Source organism: Hylobates moloch, unplaced genomic scaffold, assembly GCF_009828535.3.
Source record: "Hylobates moloch isolate HMO894 unplaced genomic scaffold, HMol_V3 SCAFFOLD_14, whole genome shotgun sequence".
Lineage (NCBI taxonomy): Eukaryota > Metazoa > Chordata > Mammalia > Primates > Hylobatidae > Hylobates > Hylobates moloch.
Window position 1 is genome coordinate 43,230,560 of NW_026652289.1, and position 16,372 is coordinate 43,246,931.

General features: G+C 38.5%; 1 protein-coding gene across 1 annotated transcript in view; it reads right to left on the reverse strand.

Moving 5' to 3' along the window:
• Nucleotides 1–16,372, reverse strand: part of AGBL1 (AGBL carboxypeptidase 1) — an 825,749-nt gene that overhangs the window by 506,071 nt on the left and 303,306 nt on the right. Inside the window, exon 18 of the mRNA XM_058427563.1 lies at nucleotides 2,410–2,590. Coding sequence (XP_058283546.1) covers nucleotides 2,410–2,590 — 181 coding nt within the window. The remainder of the gene's footprint in view (nucleotides 1–2,409; nucleotides 2,591–16,372) is intronic.

The window sequence follows — 16,372 nt, forward strand, 5'->3', positions numbered from 1 at the left end:
GCTGCTCAAGCAGGGATGAGCCATTCACTGATGTCCCAGAGCTGTTCTCTGCCGTTAAAGGAACACATAGCAAGAGCCGGTTGAGTTCTGTTTGACCAGGAGTGAACACTGCTTTTGGGCATTTCCAGCTTGAGAGCTCAGAAGGCTAATTTCTTTCCAAGGTCTGATCGAGTTTCTTAGTGAAGGACTTGGCCTTCCAGTTTTCCCATGTGCTTAAAGGCCAATCAGTCACCACAGAGAAAGAGAAGAAACCCTGCTCTCTGCCCAACATTCTCTGCCCTCAAATAATCTCCATAAAAAAGTAAATAGTTCAACCATTGCAGAAGTCAGTGTGGTGATTCCTCAGGGACCTAGAACTAGAAATACCATTTGACCCAGCCATCCCATTACTGGGTATATACCCAAAGGACTATAAATCATGCTGCTATAAAGACACATGCACACGTATGTTTATTGCGGCACTATTCACAATAGCAAAGACTTGGAACCAACCCAAATGTCCAACAATGATAGACTGGATTAAGAAAATGTGGCACATATACACCATGGAATACTATGCAGCCATAAAAAATGATGAGTTCATGTCCTTTGTAGGGCCATGGATGAAACTGGAAAACATCATTCTCAGTAAACCATCGCAAGGACAAAAAACCAAACACCGCATGTTCTCACTCATAGGTGGGAATTGAACAATGAGAACTCATGGACACAGGAAGGGGAACATCACACTCCGGGGACTATTGTGGGGTGGGGGGAGGGGGAGGGACAGCATTAGGAGATACACCTAATGCTAAATGACGAGTTAATTGGTGCAGCAAACCAACATGGCACATGGATACATATGTAACAAACCTGCACATTGTGCACATGTACCCTAAAACCTAAAGTATAATAATAAAATAAAATAAAATAAAAAGTAAATAAAATGAAGTCTGGCAACTGCTAAGCTGGGAGGAGCTCACCTTTGAGGAACACATGGGTACATGGGTGTCTTTCCTTTCTCTCTCTCTCTCTCTGTGTGTGTGTGTGTGTGAGTGTGTGTGTGCGTGTGTACTGAAATTTTATTTTTACAGTCTGTAGCTTTTATTTGCTTTCCTTTAACCTGGTTTAACACATTTCATCATTTGGAATTTATGCTTTTCATCTTTTTGTAATTTATCATCTTCATACTTTTAATCTTTGCAACTTACCTATCTTTGGTGCTTATCTTTTGAAGCTAGTCTATTCTTGGCTGTTTAACACTTAAATTTTTTCTTAAAAAGTGAATTATTTCATCTTTCTTTCATCATTCTTACTTATTTTAAGTCATTTTCATTTTATCTCCTTGAAGTTTTTGTTTTTGTATTTCTTTATAATTCTCATTTTGTCTCTTTCATTTAACAATTTTAATATTGCTCTATTTTATAGTTTTCTAAACTTTTTTGCTTCTTTGATACTAATTTTTATTAAAAATACATTTTCCATTTGTAGATTTTGAATTTTTTTTCCTTCAATATTTTCGGTTTATCTTGTATTCTCTTTTTCTCATAGGATATAATGTCCATTCCTATTCATCTATTACCATGGCAAGGGGTGGCTTTATCCTTTGCCCACAAAGTTTGAAAGACGTCTTTGTGGATGTTAATCCTGTCACCCTCATGCACCACCTGTGTGACTTTGGGTGCCTCATCTGATGTCTGGGCCTCAGCTCACAAACTCTGAGAATGTGGTCCATTTCAACAGAGCTCACCAGGCACAGGAGCCATCTTTCTCATCATACATTTCAAAGAGTTCTGTAAGGGCTAGGTAAAGAGAAGAACGACCTCAACCTTCTGTTTTTCAGCTGACATTTTATTTAGCTAGAGGGACACCATTCTTATAGCTGTATCCTGTTATAGCTAATTGAGAATAAAGATTTCCCTGTAGTAAACATTAATAAGTAAATAAAAGCATTAGTCTTACTCTGAAGAAATCACAGTTTGAGCCCTGACTTTGTCATTAAGCCACCATGTGATTTGGACAAGTCATTTGATTACCCTGGACACCAGTTTCCTCCTTTTTAAAAGAAAAATGTTAAGCTAGATTTTTCCTCAGCTATTAATTGCCTATGATTCTATAGCTTCCTATTTTTTAATTAATTTATTTTGTAGAGATGGGGTCTCACTGTGTTGCTCAGACTGGTCTTGAACTACTGGTCTCAAGCAATCCTCCTGCCTAGGCCTCAATTCTATACCTTTCTATTCAAAGAAACCATGAGACTGACATCAGTGTGTATGGAAAGTATGTTGTTATTTGTACCAGAAAACAGAAAACCAAGAGTTTATTCTTGACAGAGTACCGAGGCCTCTCCAATCATGCCCACTTGGTGAAATGACAGTGTTACTATGGTAGCATAACTGCAGGTTTGGCTGAGCCAGGTGCCTGACATACTTGCCGTTGATGACACCATCTGGGTTGAGCATGGGTATGATCTTGAAGATGAAGTTTTCCCTCAAGAGCCTAGCCACAGGGTCACTGCTGACCAGGAACTCCAAGGTACCCTTCATCACCCAACTGGCATTGCTCTCTCCTGGATGAACTCGAGCGGTGATCACCTGATATGGACGATGTCCTGCAGAAAAAAGGACATAAGAAAATTAAACCCAAATTTGCTTTCCATTTCCATCAAGATGGTCTCCAGGGGACCAGATTTTCACATGATTGGCATGAGGTTTTAAATAGATTGATTGCTTCTAACACATATCTGATCTACATTTACCCATTTTCCATCTGCCTCTGTGGTCTGCAAGACTCAAGAAAGTATGAAGGTACAGCTCAAGGCGGTCATCAAAAATGTAACTACTTGGTGGTATGAAAAGAACCCAAGAAGCAGATTTTATCAAGATCTGCTTGATAAAATAACTAATTCTCCAGAGTTCAACAGCATGATGCTGGATGTCACAGATCTGAGATTGATTATCTTCATCTCTCACCACCTCTGGGATCTCAGGAAAATAAATTAATTTCTTTGACAATCTCCTATCTATAAAATGGGGACAATAATACTGACCTTATGTGGTTGTTATAAAAAACAAAAAGAAGTAAATATAAAGCACTCACTATATTGCCTGCCATTCAGTATGTGTTAGCTCTCTCCCTCCTCATTTGTAAAGTCTGTGGGTGGGATGGTCCCTCTCATTCCTTAGCAGAAATAGAAGGCAAGTAACAGAAGCAGTGTCTTTGGAACTCCATGACTGTAAGACACTGAACCCAATCCTTCAGAGTGATTTGACAGAAGAGCTAAATACCTGGAAGCTCAATCTTGGAGTCACAATGCTTGCTTCACTTTGCAAAGGGAGTCAGGAAAACACTCTCTGCCCAGTTACAGGTAGCGTATTGACATGAACAGTCTTTATGGAGAATGCACTGATGAGGGAAACATAGGAATGTCTTCTCTCCTTTGTTTATAGAAGATAGCTGTAGTATCATAGTGCTGAAATGCATTCTAAAGCCATGTCTGGACTCAGGTGGAAAATGTGTTTTGACTCATTTACTGATGTCTGTGTATATATATATATATGTATACACATATACATATATGTGTGTGTGTATATATATATGTATACACATATACATATATGTGTGTGTGTATATATGTATACACACACACATATATGTGTATATATATGATTTTATATATATATATATACACACACACACATAGATACAATGGAATACTATTCATCCATAAAAAAATGGAATTCTATCATTTTCAGCAACATGGATGAGTCTGGAGGACATTGTGTTAAGTGAAATAAGACACACATGGAAAGACAAACATGATATGATCATACTCATATAGAATCTAAAAAGCAGTAGCCTTTTTGAAGATACAAACTGTGTCTCAAATTGTGCACAAAGAAAGAAAAAATTGAGCATCTCGATAACAGAGCTAAAGAATAGGCAATGGAAGATATAAAGAAAACAATTTTAAATTACTGAATTATGTTATCATCATCAACTAAGACCAAAAAAAAAAAAAGACTCAGGACTATCTGTCTCTTCCATATTTCTGCTGACAGCCATTAATCCACTGAGGTCTAGATTTAAGTCACTTCAGCTCCTTGTAGGTCACCTAAACACTGGACGTAACACTCAGCTATATTTTCCCTTAAGCAGGTGTCTTGAGCATATTCCAAGAACTGCAGGAGCACTGGGTAGAAAAAGTTGAATAAATTATAGTCCTTGTTTTCTAAGAGGCCATAGCATTTGTCAGTAGTGACAAATACGAAAGAAAATAATTACAAGTGAGCTAATGGAGGTGTATACAAAACACCAAAATAGGTATGACTGAAAGAGGTAAGGCCATTTCCAGAGATGTGATGGTATTCACACTGGATCTTGCAGAATAAATATTATTTACCAGATGGAGACGGTGACGAGGGTCTTCTGAACAAAGAAAGGGACATATGTCAAAACCAGTGGTGCAAAAGTTGATGAATTAAAAAATAAAGACAAGTTACATGTGGCTCAAGCAAAGGGCTAGTGATGGTGGAACATAAATTTTAAAAAGTAGGCTAATATTAAACTGGTAAGATCCTTTCTTACATATTTTGTTGAGGGATTTGGACTTCAACCTGTAGATCAGACATTCTCAACCATAGAGTCAGTGTCTCACTGATATCCTGTGATAAGTAACAGAGTATATTGCAGAGTCATCAGTTACCAATAAAAGTGCAAGTGTTTGCTTATGATATTACATACATGGCACAAACTGCCGGTCACCTGCCCACTAGGCTTTCTCCCTTTCTTTCTTATTACCAGAGCCCTGATTTTAGAAGGGGAAGGAATTCGCCCATATTAAAATACTAGCTTCATGGATCCTTTTGTAGGTAGGAGTAGCCATGTGACACAGTTGTGTCCAGTGAGATTTAAATGTTACTGGAGTGTGAGTCCTTCTGGAAAACTAATTAAAGGGGACAGTTTCATCTGGTAAATGCCTACTTGGTTTTTGTGTCTTGTCTTTTGCCCTTCTTGTTCCTCCAGTTTTGCACATAGATGTGATACCTTCAGATGAGAAAGCAAACTTGAGAATCAAAGTCACATGCTAAAGATGGTGACTATAAAAGTAGAGCGAGCCAGGGTTCTTGGCAAGTTCCTTAAGCAGCTATACCACATTTTCACCATCGTTACTTCTGGATGTTTGAGAACAGTAAACCACTATTTGGTTAGGCCACTGTACTCATGTTTTTGCTACATCCTGTTAAACTCAATGTAAGATCAGGTTTAAAGTCATCCCTATAATAATATTACCTTGAATGACATGCATTCATGTGTGCTTTCTAGATTGTGGTGAAAAGAGTGAAATAGTTGTAGAGAGAACGATATTTGACATGCGTGTTTTAGAAAAGAATAATTGAGAACCAATATCTTAAGAAAAAGGGAGATGATGAATTTTCATCAGAAGAAATATATGCCAAAGGCTGTGCTTTATAAAACGAATTCTGAAATTATTGTAGATGACACATTTACCCAATCAGGGACAGTACAGCGTAGTGAATTAGAGAACAACTTTAGGAGCCATATTTCCAGGTTTCAAATTCCAGCCTCACCATTTTTAACATGAGATGAGTTATGTAAGTTTCTGAAAAAATCTGGGCAATGGATTTGTCTTACTTTTTCCAGGCTTCCATAGCAGAATATCATAGACTGGGTGGCTTATAAACAACTGAAGTTTCTTTTTTACAGTTCTGGAGGCCAAGAAATCTATGATTAAGGTGCCAGCAAATTCTGTGTCTGGTGAGGCCCCGCCTTCTGTTTCTTAGATGACTTTCTTTTTACTGTGTCTTCACATGTGGAAGGGACAACTGAGTTCCCGCAAGCCTCTTTTCTTAAAGTACTAATCCCATTTATGAGGGCACTACCCTCAAGATCTAATCAACTTCCAAAGGCTCCACCTTCTAACACCGTCACTTTGGGAATTAGGATTTCAACATAGAATTTTGGGAGGACATACATATTCAGTCCATAGCAGATTAGGTGTTCTGCACATAGGACTAATGACTCACTAACTGAAATTTTCTTAAAAAAAAATGTTGGAAAGAAGGAGATGTACAGTTAGCTAGCTGGGCACAACTGAAATTAACTGGAGGTCAACTTTCCTACTATATCATTTGCTCACAGTTGGTTTCGCTTTTTCCAAAGCAAGCTGTGTTGGCACGCCAATAAAAAGCTTGTTTCGAAATAAAGAGCCTTGATGAATTTGTACCCAATCAGTATCCTATTTTCAGTTCTATAATTCCATATCACTCTCTTTGTGATTTTTGAACTATGTTCATTTGCAGCATATTGGTCAACAATAGTAAGTGCTTTCAGCTCAGCAAGAAGAAATAAAAAATGGCTTAAGCTCTTGTAAATTTTTGACACTAACAAAACACTTCCATTGTCTGGGCCAGTTGGCTTCCATTGCCTGATATACCCAGTACAACGCAGTACATTAATCAATAAGCCAAATGCAAGCTCTAATAGAGAGCCATCAACAATGTGTTTCTTTCCATTGGAGAGTCAAGTTGATAATCTACTGTATTGTAATACACCACAAGACCTTGCAGGCTGTTCTAGTATCCTGAAGAATCAAATGCACACAACGATGGATTCTCATGAAGACATAAGCAGTATTTTAGCCAGTTCTGGTTGGCTTTCCTCTCTTCCCCTCTGTGATTTAAGACAATTTTGCAGTCATGTTGGTAAGTTAAACTTAAAAGACCATTCAGCTGTAGCAGCAAATGGTACTCCAGAGAACTTATAATGGACAACAGCTGTAAATAGTATGCACCACACATACCATGTGGTTTTTTCTTGCAATTGACAATCTCAGTCTTAGTAACTCATGTCTGCTTAGGGTCAGGCAAAAAGTGCTAGATATTTGCATTTATTTTTTTCTGCAATTAATAAAATATGTTTCAGAGACCACCATAGTCTATGGGGGAGTCATGGTTTGGACAGATTTTAATTCTTAAAGCTACATATTGAATTTATAGTGGTAGTGACATCTGTAAAAAGAGATTAGGAACAAGTAGGGGATTGAATAATGCCTAAGAGATAGCAGGCCTTTAGGCCAATGAAAAGTTGAGTAAAAACTGAAGACATGTGTGATGATAAACATGTGTACCCAACTATATAAACATCCATTCATTTATTCCCTCTTTCTTTCAACAATATATATTAAGCTCCTACTGGCACTCTTCAGGGTTCTGTAGATTACAAGATAAATAATGGATTTTTGCCCTCAGGAAACTAATAACAGTCTGGTAGGAGAGAAAGGCACGCAGATAATTGCAATCCAATGTGATCAGGGACATTCATCAGGATATTTTCAAACACAGTGGAGTAATCATTGTGACATCATTTATACTAACTCAAACAACTGGAAATGACTTAAACGGACATTCATAGGAAACTAGTTCAGGAAATAATATGCAAAACAGAATGCTATGCAGCCAGTAAAAATGACACGTAAGTCTTTTTCTGTCAACACCAAAAGGTACCTGTGACATAACGGTGAGTGAAAAGAAACAGACGATTGAGTGCATCACAGAAGGATCCCATTTGTATGTGGCTGTAAAATTTATACAAAGGTATCTATACATACAGACAGCTGCAAGTAGAGGTAATCTACGTGATTTTTAGGTCATCTTTATCCCTATCTGGAATGTTTACTTTTTTAGAGAATAATAATCATATGTCAATTTCACAAAGGCAAAGTATTTTCAAATACTAAGGCACCACAGGAGAGGAAGAGTAAAAAAAATGAATTTTCACAGAAAAGGTAATATTTGATCTGGTCTGTCCAGTTTAATTGTTTGCCAAGTAAAGAAAAGAAAAAAGAAAGGTAGTAGAAATGGCCTAAGGAGATGTATTTGCAAACGTCTGAGGTCACAAAGTACATGATGCCCAAGGAAAAATGAAGTGGTTTAATGTGACTAAAGCACAGGCCGTTTGGAAGGCAAGAGAAGAAATGAAGGTACAAAAACTAAGTTTGTGCCTGCTTCTGCAGCCCTTTCTGGGGCATTCTAAGGGTTTCAGAACAATCTTGTATGCTATGGAAGCACCACAAAAAAAAAAAAAATTATACAAAGGTATGATCAGATGGGGCTTCTTGGCACTGAAGAATTAGATAGTGGGATTAAGGTGTAGAAGAAATGGCCAGGAGAGCAGATTTGATTTCAAGGTGGAATCATGCAGCTAACATGAAGTCCAGCAATCCTAGAAGAGAGTGTATAACGACCTGATAGAAGGAAAACAGGATGAGGAAGGAAGGAGACAGAAAACAGGAGTGGAAAAGGAAGTGGAAAGATTCTGAGAAAAAAATAAATAAAATGAGAAAAATGTGTACATAAGACACATGCTACTATGTTTTCCAAAAAAGGTACATACTATGAACATTTTATGCACTGTGCACTTTTCATTTACCAATATATCTTGAAGATATTTCCACATCAATATTAAAAGATGTTTCTATCTTTTTCATTAGTTTTATTGTGATATAATTTACACAAAATAAATTTTACCAATTTTAGTGTTACAAGTCAATAAATTTTGACACATGTATACAGTGTTGTAAAATGAAATGATCATGATATAAAATTATTATTATCATCTCCAATATTCCCCTCATTTCACTTTGCAGGCAATCCTTTCACCCTACCCCTGGCCTCTGGCAAACACCGATTTGCTTTTTTTTTTTTTTTTTAATCACCATAGTGCTTTCTTTTCTGGAATTTCATAATTAAATCATACAGTGTGGGTAGCGGTGGCTCATGCCTGTAATACCAGCACTGTGGGAGGCCAAGGCAGGCAGATCACCTGAGGTCAGGATTTCGAGACTAGCCCAGCCAACATGGCAAAATCCCATCCCTACTAAAAATACAAAAATTTGCTGGGCATGGTGGTAGGCGCCTGTAATCCCAGCTCCTCAGGAGGCTGAGGCAGGAGAATCAATGGAACTCAATAGGCGGAGGTTGCAGTGAGCCCAGGTTGCACCACTGCACTCCAGGCTGGGTGACAAGAGCAAAACTCCATCTCAAAAAAAAAAAAAAAATCATACAGTATATAACTTTTCTGCCTGGCTTCTTTAACTTAGCATAATACTTTTGAGAGTTATCTATGTTGTTGGATGCATCAGTAATTTCTTTTAATCACTGAGTTGTATTCCAACGTGCCACATAGCAATGAATATGCCACAATTTGTTTATTCTCTCACCTCTTGATGGACATTTGAGTTCTTTCCAGTTTGGGGCCATTATGAATAAAGCTGTTAGGATCAAAGAATGTTGTTGGATACAATGTCCCATATACACCAATTAGGTCATGTTTGTTAGTCATATTGCTCATATTGTCTATATTCTTACCAATATTATATCTGCCTGTTCCATGAATTATTGACAGGGGTATGTTAAAATCTCCAAAGATGATTGTGATTTGTCTATTCCATATTATGTTGTCAATTCTTTATTTTTAGGCTATGTTATTAACTGCATACAGATTTAGAATTATTATATTTCCCCGCTTAACTGAACTTTTTATCATTATAAGATATCTCTCCAGTTCTCCTAAGGCATTGCCTTAATGTCTCCTTTGTGTGTATAAATATAGCTTTGCTGGCTTTCTTTTGGTTAGTATTTAAAATATATTTTTTTTCATCACTTTCAGTGTTTCCATAGCTTTACAAGTATTTGTCTTTTGAAGCACCATGTGCTTGTATATTGTATTTTATTTAGTCTAGCACTGTTTTAATTGAAGCATTTAGTCAATTTTAATTTGATATAATTAATGATTTATAGTGGCATAATGCTATCAATTTAATATTTGCCCTCCATTTGTCCTAACGTACAATCAGTTCTTTTTCCCATCTGACCTTCATTTGGATTGATTGTGTTTTTCCCATAGTTTCCTTTTTCTCCTCTATTAGCTTAAGTTATATATCCTTCTATTCTTTTTCGGCAGTTACCTTAGAGATTACAAGGTACTTCTTTGATTTATTATAGTGTAATATAATCTACTATATTTTAGTTTCCACTACATATCCTAAAATCCATAAGACATTTACATTTATTATGTAATAAAGTCAACATTGATTTAAACCACATATTTACCCTTTTAATTACTCCTCACTCCTTGCTATATCTACAAACTTTCATCAGGTTTCATTTTTCTCCTGCCTGAAACTCACCTTTTAGTGTTTCTTCTAATATGAATCTGCTGACAGTGAACATATGCACTTCTTATTTGTCTGAAAGTGAACTCATTTTATCCTCAGTTTTGAAGAATACTTTTGCTGGGCATAAAATCGTATCACCCTTGCTCATAACCTCTCCATTTTCCACATCTCTCCATGTTTCTTCCACCAAGATTGTGCAAGAACTTGACAGCTTTTAACAGTCTTTAGGTACCTGGAAACTTGTCTCCTCATTTTCAGAAATAGAAATGTGTGTTTTTGTTTTCTATTGTATGTGTTCTTTTCACATGTTTTCCAAGATAAGGAAAAAAACTTTTATCGAAATTTCCAAATTATTGAACTTTCTTATACTCCTTATTTTTTAATGTTTTCTGTTGATTCTCTTAAAGTTTCCAGGAAGATAATCCTAACCCCTGCAAATAAAAAAGTATTTTCTTCTCTTCAAAAGCTGTATCAGTTATTACTGATACATTTCTAATTTCTCAGAATTTTCTCAATACTGCAAAATATAAAGAATCCTTTAAATTCATGCCATGTTATTACAACTGGTAGATATATGACATAATAACAAATAATTCTGACTAGCTCTGTTCAAATGTGTGGAATTGTATGTAAACACATTCATGGCATTTTTATAGCACCTTGCAGCAGAGAAGGCATTTTCACCTGTATTATTCCTTTGGTATTGAGAGTAAATCTGTGAAGCAGGCAAGGCAGGAATTATCACTATCTTGCTTATAAGGGAAGAAAAGAGAGAAAGTAAGGGAAAAACTTAGGTGTTCTGAATCAAAATCCAATATTCTTTTCATTTCATTATGTATTATTTTGCCTGTATATATTTAAGAGGAAGGCCAAAATGAATCTTATTGAGACAAAATACGATATAGTGAGGCAACAAGTACCATGTAAATTATAAATTGGAAGACTTTGGTTTGAGACCTGGTTTTGCCTCTTACTGATTGAATGGATTTGGGAAAATTAAAATCTTCTGAAATCTCTGTTCTCTGCCCATAAAGCAAGGCTCTCTTAAGTCTTTGCTGCACTAAATTTAATGATTATCAATGGCAATGTGAAACAGGGTAGATGAAAATCAAACTTTTTAGCCAATGGTTTCAATCTGCTTTAATTCTATTGGTTCCTTCACTATTCTTTTAATAGAGCTGCTAACAGAAAGCAAAATTACATGGAGCTTCTTCATCTCTCTTTTCCTCTTTGCCAATATTCAGATGCAAGTGCTAATAAGCAGAAAAGTGGTCCAAAGTTGGGTGGTAGCAGAAGAAAATAGAAAGTGCAGGTAATCACGGCTAATAATCAGCTTCGGAACAACCAAGTGTGAGCCGGCTTTCTCTTGCTGGGACACAATTCCTTCCCAGATGAGCAGGGTTTGTCTGCACCCAAACCGTCTTCTACAAACTGTTAAGCTGTGATCTTTCTGACCCATATACCACTGGAATAAGAAACTGACCAGATTATCATTTCCAAACCATTTGCCTTCACCAGAAATTGTTCTTCTTCAGCCTTCCCCACCTTCCAGTGACAGGAAGTGGCCCCAGACCCTGTCCCGCCCAGAACTTTGCACTCTGCCTTTTTCCCAAAACCTGACATGTGACCTCCATTACCTCCAGATGACAAGGAGCCCAAGAAGCTCTGACATCTTTCAGTGATGGATTTGCTTAGTTTTCACCAAAAAGGTGTGGGGATTCATGCATTGGCAGAGCGGGGAACAGAGATTCTGACGGTCCTACTCACCGCACTGGGGATTCTTGGGGACAGCAGGGAGGAAGGCATGGAGGCCAAGGCTGACCACAGGCCCTTTGTAGCTGATAAGCTTTGGAAACTGATTGAAGGATAATGATCACTCTATTGGCAGCCTACAAATCTTTTTCTTAAATCTTTTCAGCCTCTTCACAAATTGTAAGTAATACACATATTTTCCTACTAATATTCAGGACCTTCAAGCCCCACCCTCTCTCTTTCCTTCTCTCTCAAACATATATCCCCCTTTCTTCTTCACTACATTACTACAACCTCTTCCTTAACATCTGGCCCAGCCACACAGCAGCATATGAGGTGTAAAAACAAAAACCTAAATCTGATGGTATCATCTTCCAGGTAACACACTGTAGTAGAATCCACAGTCCTTAGTCTCCTCATTGAAAGTGTACCCCACTCCAGCTGGCCCAGCCAATTGGTCTCATTTCCTGTCACTCCTGAACCAAATACCCATCCTCTGATTTTTACTGTTCCCAAAACACACTGTGTCCTTTCCTGTTCATCCTCACTTCTTCTACCTAGCAAATTCTCATTGTCCTTCCACCTGAAGCTTTTCTTGACGCCCCAGGCAGAAAGAGTAACTCCCTTCTCCTGGGTCCTATGGCACATCATCTATGCAACTGTGTACAACTCACCATGTGACCTTATAATCCATTTTCATATTTGGTCTCTTCCATCACCCTGTCTGCTTTCCATATCTTATTTCTCTGTTGTCCACACAGGAATTATTCAGAAAATATTTGCTGAGTAGATAGGTGCAATTAACTGTAATTAGCTCCTGTCATTAACTCCTCCATGCCCAGTCATGTCACCATATAAACAACATAATCACTCATTTTTTATTCATTAATTAATTCATTCAAAGAATATTTATTTATTGAGGTCTTGTGGTGCAACAGGCACTATAATAGGGACTGTGGTGAAAGAGTTAAAGTCCCAGCCAAATAAGGGCTGGGAAGTGGAGAAGGGGGACAATAACATCATGTAAGTACTATGAAGGTCCCGGGCTTGAGGTCCTGGGCATTAGTGGGTATTTACTTAAAGCAGAGGGAGGCAACGGGGATTGAAAGAGGAGGAGTGGAATCATCATTTTAGAAAAGAAGGCTCTTTGAGGAGTTGACAGATAAGCAGAGACTTCTCTGGATTGAGGAAACTTGGCCAGTTAAAGAAATGAAATGAACTTAAGTGGGGATGGCAAAGAGTATGTGAGGAAAAGGGTACCACGTGCCAAATACCACGATCTTATTTGTAATTTTGCTCCATTCCATATAATTTTCCGTATCACAGTCAAAGCCCGCCCCTCTCCCAGAAAACTCACAAATAATCCGCCACTCGTGTAGCACAAAATCAAAAAATTTTGAAATTTTGCCCCTTGAAAATGGGCAACCAGGAGGCCTGGGGCTGCTCTGCCTACAGAGTAGCCATTCTTTATTCTTTTACTCTCTTAATGAACTTGCTTTCACTTTACAAAGAAGAAGAAGAAGGAGGAGGAGGAGGGAGGAGGGAGGGAGGAGGGGAGAGGGTGGAGGAAGGAGGATGAGGGAAGAAGAGGGAGGAGGGAGGATAAGGGCGGAGGAGGGTGGAGGAGGGGGAGGAGGGTGGAGGAGGGGGAGGAGGGAGGAGGGGGAGGGGGAGGAGCAGGGGGAGGGGGAGAGGGAAGAGGCGGAGGGGGGGAAGAGGAGGAGGAGGAGGAGAATAAAACAAACAAGGTAATTTTTAAAAGTCAGATAGGAAAACCAGTTAGGATCCTAACATGTGAAAATAAAACAGTTCTGTGCTTCAAATACCCAAAGGATGCACACATCACTTTAAATTATTTGGACTGGATAGTGGTCGTCTATCAGAACCCTTCACTTTATGTGACCATTGAGAGTCTTCATTCATGAAGGGGCAGACAGAACTATGTGCCCATTCATGTATTCAACATTTATTGGGTATCATCTTCTGTGTGTCAAAGACTATACCAAACCCTGAGGATGTCAAGGAGTGTTAGACAAAGTTTCTGTCCTCAAAGAACTCCCACTTTCCCCATGGGAAACCAATAGGTATTTATGGGAAGTAAAATAATTTAAGCCTTTCAGAAATTTTCCTCTACTAGAAAAGTATTTCTCAAACTTCAAAGTGTGTGTGAATCCTCTGGAGATCTTGCTGAAATGCAGATTCTGCTCCAATGAGTCTGAGGTGATGCCTGAGACTCTGCATTTCTACCAAGCCCCCAGATGGTGCCAAAATTAAGGAAACAGACTTTTGAGGAGCAAAGCTCTTCCCGTTCAACAGAGATATAATACAAGCCGCATGAGTAATTTTATTTTTTCTAGTAGCCACATTTTTAAAAAGCAATGTAAGGTGAAATTAATTTTAATAATATATTTTAATCCAATAGATAGTAAAAATGACTATTTCAATATGTTATCATATGAAAAAATGATGAATGAGACATAGATATTGAGTGAGACATTTTGGTGCTAAGTTATCAGACTTTTGGGGGTATACTTTATACTTGCAGCACAGAGCAATTTGGACTAATCACTTTTAATTACTCAATAGCCTCAGGAGGCTCGTGGCTGCTGGATTGAACGATGCAGCCCTAGACCCTCTGCCAACTTGCTAACTAAAGCCCCTCACCACGCTGAATAGTAAAAGTTTATTATACCCCAATGGAACAGAGCTGAGACATTGAGAAAACGAATAACAGAATAAGGTTTTTTCCCCTCAAAACATTCTGTTTTGTTGCCTTCTTTTTCACAAAACTATCCAATTTCAAAATATTACAAACTCGTATTTCTTTGCAAAGGGTAATCTCGCCTTCTTATTTTGTACCCTCTGTCTCTAAACTATAAGAAAGTGAGCTCACATAATGGGAATAAATGAAAAGAAAATCAGCAAATCTATTCCTGGGCAATTTTCAGATAACCAAGAGGAAGTGGTGTAATCGAGGCTGAGATAACAATTTTAGACTCTGAATAAAGATGAGCCAATCCATCTGCATTCCCTCATCTGCATCAAACTGTACAGATTTTTCTGGAAATTTTGTTATAATATGCTGGGAATAAAAAATAATACATCTGTGCTAGAATGATACATAATATATACAGTATAATAATAAAGTATTTGGGTTGGGTTTCAGAAATTTACTACACACAGAAACGGCAGTCACTTGGGAGAAGTGTGTAATCGCATCAGGAAAATTGCAGACAGATGCTGTGCACCCGCCCCCATCAATCTATCAGCTGATTTCACTTAGGAATGTTTGCAACTGTGCCGCAGACCTGCCGGCTGGCTCACTTGTATCCCACGCTACTAGCTCCTTTGCTCCCCAGATCTCCCTGGTAGAATTAACACTGCCAGGAGGAAAGCATTAACTGCTTCCCTCAAGCTTCAGGAGTTCTCATGAAAGCTCCTGACACCTCAAGGCCACCAAGGGTGGAGCCAGATCACTTCTGTTTGGCTGTTCATGGCCAAGTCTCAAGCAATCCCCTTCCAGAGCTCCTGCCCTGAGCACTACCTCAACGGAGCCCACGCGGTACAGCAATCTAGACACACAACCAAAATGAGACGGGAAGGGGACCGTGACATGCTCCACGAAGACTCATTCAACACATCCCACCCTGTTATGCTTTATTACATTTCACCAGGTGTAGACATATTATAAAGCACTGAGAGATAACAATCTTGAAGTAAGAGAAAGCTATTGATTTAATTCAGAAAACTTTGAAATACATTCTAGTGAATAATTTTGCTCTCAGGTCAGATACATTTCTTGCTCTGCCCTTTCCCACATTATTTGCCTGAAAAAAAGTATTAGAACAGGAGAAAGATCCAAAATCCTTGAGGAAGCAGGCTCTGGGCACCGGGACAGAGTTTCCTCTAGAAGCAAAAAGTATCTGCCCCTGCAGCATTGCAGCGGGCTGAAGTGGGTCAGTTATGTTGCAGGATGCCATTACACATCAGCAAAGAAGGGCAGGGAAAAGGTGAGAGGAGTGAGAGGAAGCAATGTGAACTCAAGTGCAATGAAATGTTTTGTTATTTTTATTTTTTTTTTTTTGAAATGGAGTCTCACTCTGTTGCCCAGGCTGGCATACTGTGGTGCAATCCCAGCTCACTGCAACCTCCGCTTCCCTGGATCAAGAGATTCTCCTGCCTCAGCCTCCTGAGTAGCTGGGATTACAGGCGCCGCCGCCATGCCCGGCTAATTTTTGCATTTTTAGTAGAGGTGGGGTTTCACCATGTTGGTCAGGCTGGTATTGAACTCCCGACCTTCAGTAACCCACCCGTCTCAGCCTCCCAAAGTGCTGGGATTCCAGGTGTGAGCCACTGCACCCGGCCCAATGAAATATTTCAGATAAGCAATTAGGATTTTTTTTTTTTTTTTTTATATACTGAATCTTGGGCTTCCCCCAAACC